General features: G+C 38.4%; 1 protein-coding gene and 1 long non-coding RNA gene across 2 annotated transcripts in view; both read right to left on the reverse strand.

Moving 5' to 3' along the window:
* The window catches only part of LOC110267167, a 14,961-nt gene extending 12,964 nt beyond the window's left edge, over positions 1-1,997 (reverse strand). The window contains exon 1 of the long non-coding RNA XR_002354525.1: positions 1,845-1,997. This is a non-coding gene — a long non-coding RNA (uncharacterized LOC110267167). The remainder of the gene's footprint in view (positions 1-1,844) is intronic.
* Positions 4,759-5,467, reverse strand: LOC110266433. Its single transcript, XM_021111127.1, has 2 exons — positions 5,021-5,467; positions 4,759-4,939 (listed from the first exon to the last, which is right to left on the reverse strand). The coding sequence occupies exons 1-2, from the start codon at positions 5,329-5,331 to the stop codon at positions 4,801-4,803; spliced, it is 450 nt and encodes a 149-aa protein (XP_020966786.1). The 5' UTR covers positions 5,332-5,467; the 3' UTR covers positions 4,759-4,800.

Genomic DNA, 6,187 nt, shown 5'->3' on the forward strand with positions numbered 1-6,187 from the left:
AACCATAATTAAAATATAACAATTTTAAATTTTGAATAATTTTTACGCAACTAACTAAATACTTTATTTAATTGTGCTATTATTTAAAGAGTTAAAATTTACAAAATTAAAAAACACTAATAAAAAATATTTTAAATTATTATATTTAAATAATAAATCAAAATTAAAACTTTAAATTATAAATTATAAATTAAATTTTATTAAATATTTATTATTATTCTTATTATAATGTTAAAAAAATAATGGATCAAGCCTAATCTAATTTAACATATGACAACTCATTATATCATGTATTGCCCTAGTGTCTTCTTCTTTCTCCTTCTTCCTCCTCGAGCACCGTTTATTCTTCATTTCTTCTTCAAAATGCATCTTCTTCCTCTTTAAATTAAAATTCATGTTATACATGTTTGTCATAAAGAGAAAAAATTAATTTCATTTATTCTATTCTCCTTTTTTTATTTTTTTTTTACTCTACCATTTTCTCATACTCTTGTTCTTTGTTTATTATGCTCTCTTACTTCATCCATTTTGTAGGTGATGAAGCAGAAATGACATCCTCCATTTCGCGGACAACAAAGCAGAAATGGAACCCTTCCATTTTGTGGACGACGCATCAGAAATGGCTCTCACAGTTTGAATCCATTTTGCGGGCGCTACGTACAAAATGGTAACAAAATCCATTTCGCAAATGCTTTACGTGAATTGACTATGCGTACTTTGGCAATATTTTTTCATTGTGCGTATTTAGGGAATTAACACATTTTTAATATTTATATAAATAAAAGAGTTATGCTACGTGTATTCGTGTACATCAAAATTAGCTACCAAAGTCAGTTACCAGTATAAAATATATGTTAGATGTAACACCCTCACTATCAGAATGTCACACTTCCGGCTACGCTACTCTGATAGAAAGAAGTATTACGACAACTTCATATGTTTAATAATAAAGTAGGAGCCTTTGACTCGAAATCGTATCACTGTTCTTTTTGAAAATCGGAAAAAGAATACTTTTTAAATAAAACAAAATAAGCATATACATGTACAAAACTTCTTACTCAAGTAACTTATACATATTATATACATACAAATTATACAACTTCTATCCCTCTTACATAATATAATATTGATGGCGAGGGGTAAATAAATAAAAACTAAACAGCATTATCGACTAAGAGAAACGCAATACAACCCTTCGTGAGATTTTTCATCTGTCTCCTGAAAAGATAAAGCTGTAGGGGGTGAGAACCTAACCACACGGTCTCACCATAGAGTTTCAGAATTGTCATAATAAGATATTTAAAGAACCTAACCACACGGTCTCAACCAATTCTAATAACAAATTATTTTCAAATAGAACCAATTCCAATAATAAATATTTTTCAAAGTCAAACCAGCTCTAATATTAAATAATTTATAAAATCAAACCAACTCAAAATCAAACCGCTTCCAAAATTAGTTCATTTTTCATATCTCAAATCATTTTCAAAGCTGATTCATTCACATTATTAAATTAACTCCAAAACCACGGAAAAAACCAATTTTCATACTATTCAACTAAATACTCTACAAACCAATTTCTCATCAATAACCACACACCACTCAAACAATCAGTAATTCAGTCCAACAAACAACCACATCCATAAGGCAAATAAAATCACAGAAATATATTTTTCACTTCATTATCTATTTATAACAATTCTGTAATATAAAATAAATTTTAAGAAAACCCCTACCTCGACAAGTCGAAACACATAAACCTTTTTCCTCGGCCCGAAAACAACGACAATCGCGACCTCAGCTCCACTCACTTCCGCCACAATAGAAGCAACTTTAATCGCAACTGTTGGGCCAACCATGGGGAGCTCTCGACAACCGGGGAGAATTCGGGGAGGAATCAAGTGAGAGAACATAAGATGAGAAGACACCACATCCAACTCAAAACCTTAAGGTGTCAAGTTAATGGGTCTCTCATCTTATAAACTCCTCACTCTTCCTTGCTTTCTTTGATGTGGGACTAACTTCAACACTCCTCACACTTGCAACACTAACAATCTCCCCCTCAAGTGTGAGCCTCCACATCAAGCATCAACTCCCCCTCTTTCTAGCTCCTCCACCACCATGAGTATTCGTCCATCACACCGCCGCAAAACACCGCGGGACACGCCGCACGGACCACCTTTGCCGGGAAGACTTTCGATGCTTCACCTTGAATACTCCTTAAAACTAGACCGATTAAACCATCGGCTCTGATACCACTTTGTTGGGCCAACCGTGGGGAGCTCTCGACAACCGGGGAGAATTCGGGGAGGAATCAAGTGAGAGAACATAAGATGAGAAGACACCACATCCAACTCAAAACCTTAAGGTGTCAAGTTAATGGGTCTCTCATCTTATAAACTCTTGTTGGGAATAAGACACCATTCTCCCTTGAGAAAATACCTTTGACAGAGAAATAAAATAGACACAATCACAACACAAGAATTTAACGTGGAAACTCCAATTTCCGGAGAAAAAAACCACGGCCGTTGTCAAATGACAACCAGAGAATATCACTATGTGAAAATTGTTACAACACATAGACTTCTTTCTCTCTAACACCGGTACCCCAGTACACCCACACTCTCTCAAAGCAAATATCTAACTACACCTCACAACACTCTCTAATCAAAGAGTACAGAGGAAAAGAAAAATCAGATACAAGCTTAAAGTGTTTCTGACTGGTGCAAAAACAAATGGAGAACTTAGTCTCATATTTATAGCCTAGGCCACCCACTCCATTTGCTATCCTAAGCAATGTGGGACTAATTCAACCAAATCCTAACAATCTCCACCTTGATTGAAATAGTCACACATCTTCACCTTCCATTGTCAACACCGACAATTCTTTGCTGCCATTGTCTATACCGACAATCATAGTTCAGAGAATTATCATACTCCACCATGAAAGTATACTCACTTGGAATTAGACCACTCCAAGCATTTCGCCTTGGTACAGATCGAAACCTTGCTAAAAATTCATGGTGCAACTTCCAAATTGGCTTTTCCTGGAAGTTTTTCAGCCATCGACCTAACTCCGCCACACACCTTGCATCTCAACACCAACCAATGCCCGTGTGCAATTGTGGACCCGATTGCCACAACTTATCCTTATCCATGGCAGTGCGGTAATACCATGAGGATACTTCTTGTCTTCTAGAGAACATCATCTTCTCTCATAGAGAGAGCAATATTGCAAGTATCAGATTAAGAGTCTTTTTCTGAAACCGCATTACCTGGACAATTTCTCTTTACATGCTCAAGCTTTCCACATTTCCAGCATGTTACACTCCTTCCACGATTTCCTTTTCCATAATTGTCACTTCTAGCTACAAGCGCCAAATCTGATGAAGTGCTACCCTCATTTTTCATTCTTCTTTCTTCAGCAATGAGCTTACTGGCAACTTCTTCAAAATTCAGAGTTTCCTTCCCATACATTAAAACAGGTTTGATATACTCATAGGAAGAGGGAAGAGACAATATGAGCCTCAGTGCCATATCTTCATCATCAATTTTTACTCCAATTGACTCTAATTCAGAGACAATACCATTGATAGCACTAAGATGGTCGGAGATTTTCACATTGTGATCCATGCGTAGATTATGGAACTGCTCATTCAATAACAACCGATTTGAGATGCCCTTTGCCTGATACAACCCTTCGAGTTTATCCCAAAGTTCCTTGGCTGTTTTCATTCCTTGCACATTTGCAAGAACATTCTTAGCCAAACACAGGCGAATAGCACTTGCAGCTCTCAAATCTAGTTCCTCCCATTCTTCATCCTTCATACCAGAGATCTTCTCCTTCAACGCCTTGTGCAAACCTGATTGTATCAACACATCCTTGACTTGTATTTGCCACAAGCCAAAATTGATTCTTCCATCAAATTTCTCTATTTCAAGCTTCACAGCACTTGAATATCCTGACATTGTTGCAACCGTATACTGAAATAGTATAACTCAACTGTGCACTAGGAAGGGTCCCCAAGAAAGAGAGGTGGGTCACAATGGACACACTTAAATACCAAGTCTTTCCTTAGCCAGAACATTTCCAAACTGCACTCTCACAGTGTCACACTGCCTTTCAGCAACAACAATAGCAACCAAAGATCAACCTCAAGTCACAGGACAAAATTCTTTTCTGATGTGGAAGGTCAGACTAAGCTGCAACCACAGAGCATACTAAGAATAAATCCCACCGAACCGAAGCTCTGATACCACTTGTTGGGAATAAGACACCATTCCCCCTTGAGAAAACACCTTTGACAGAGAAATAAAATAGACACAATCACAACACAAGAATTTAACGTGGAAACTCCAATTTCCGGAGAAAAAAACCACGGCCGTTGTCAAATGACAACCAGAGAATATCACTATGTGAAAATTGTTACAACACATAGACTTCTTTCTCTCTAACACCGGAACCCCAGTACATCCACATTCTCTCAAAGCAAATATCTAACTACACCTCACAACACTCTCTAATCAAAGAGTACAGAGGAAAAGAAAAATCAGATACAAGCTTAAAGTGTTTCTGACTGGTGCAAAAACAAATGGAGAACTTAGCCTCATATTTATAGCCTAGGCCACCCACTCCATTTGCTATCCTAAGCAATGTGGGACTAATTCAACCAAATCCTAACAGCAACATGTGGCCCCGAAGACTAAATCCTAAAACATTAACGTCGCAAGAATCTTAACAACATACAATAGACAGCGACTAAAAGAGTTCGAAACTGAAACAAGGAATAGCTTACCGTACTAAAGAGGAACGACTAAACCGAGTAGCCGCAACGACAACAACACTCGCTGTAACAACGGCTCAAAGCAAAGGCGGCAGCAGCGGGATGGTGGCTCCGACGGCAGCGTACAACAGAGAAACTCGCGGTGACTGTATAACCTGACGCAGACAACCTCAGCAACAACTCACGGTAGAACCAACTTAACAGAAAAGAAGATCTGAGGCAAGATTAGAGCTTACCAAGCAGACGTAGGCTTCAGTGGTGGTTTCTGGTGGCAGCAGTGACGGCGTGGAGCTCCGGTGATGCAGCAGCAAGCATAAACGGCGGTGGGTAGATCGGCGAGGGCGGCCATCCTTCCAACAGCGGCGACAAAACGCGAACAACCTCTCTCTCTCTCTCTCTGCGGAATCTCTCCTCTGCTCAACCATGGATGGCGGTGACTCTGGCTTGCGGTGAGGACGACAATGGAGACCTCAGCAGCGGCAGCGGCGGCAAGATGCGACGGCAGCGGTGGCTTCTCCCCTGCGCGCGCTCTACTCCTCCCATGCATGGCTCTGGTTCTCTCTTCTCTTCCTCTAACGGCTACACATGACGGTGCGAATGCAGCTACGGCGGCGACAGCTTCAGCCACGACGAGGAGCGGTGGAACAGCCCACCAACTCTGGCGCGTCTTCCCTCTCTTCCTCTCTCTCGGATCTCACTTTCTCTTCCCCCCTTCCTCGATCAGTTTTTTTCCCTTTCTTTCTTCCCTTTCTTTTCTTTTCCTTAAGCATATGGGAAAGGGAATGGCAGCGGGTAGTGGCGGTGAGGCGGTAGAGATTAGGGTTAGTGTCAGTTAGGATTTTAATTTGGGAATTAGGATTTTGTGTATAAAATTTGGGGATTTTGGGTTAATCTGAAATCTAATTAAATCTCTAAAATTACTCTAAAATATTATTTATTATATCAAAATACTAATTGATTTGAAAATTAACTCTTAATAAAATTTTTTGAAATTTTTGGGTCTTACATAAAATTTTTGGGTCTTATATTAAAATTCAAATACACATTGAAAATAAATTAAACCACATATATATTTATACATAAATATATTAGTAACTTATTTTAGTGTACAAATAACATTTACGTAAATAAAAAAGCCGGTTTATTTTAAAGTAGAGTAAACTACCATTTGTACACACAAAAGTTGAAAACGCTGACATATCTACCTATAGAAAAAAGAAATTACCATTTGTACCCATAAAAAATTATTTTTACATGCAAAATTATCCAAACACTAAAAAATTACCTAAAATCCCTAAATTACCCTCATCTTTACCACCACACCACCTCCTTCACCCAATCACCTTTTTAACCCTAACCCTCTTCACCCAGCCACCACCCCTCTTTTCTAACCCTAACCCTCT

The sequence above is a fragment of the Arachis ipaensis genome, chromosome B09, assembly GCF_000816755.2.
Source record: "Arachis ipaensis cultivar K30076 chromosome B09, Araip1.1, whole genome shotgun sequence".
Taxonomy (NCBI): Eukaryota; Viridiplantae; Streptophyta; class Magnoliopsida; order Fabales; family Fabaceae; genus Arachis; species Arachis ipaensis.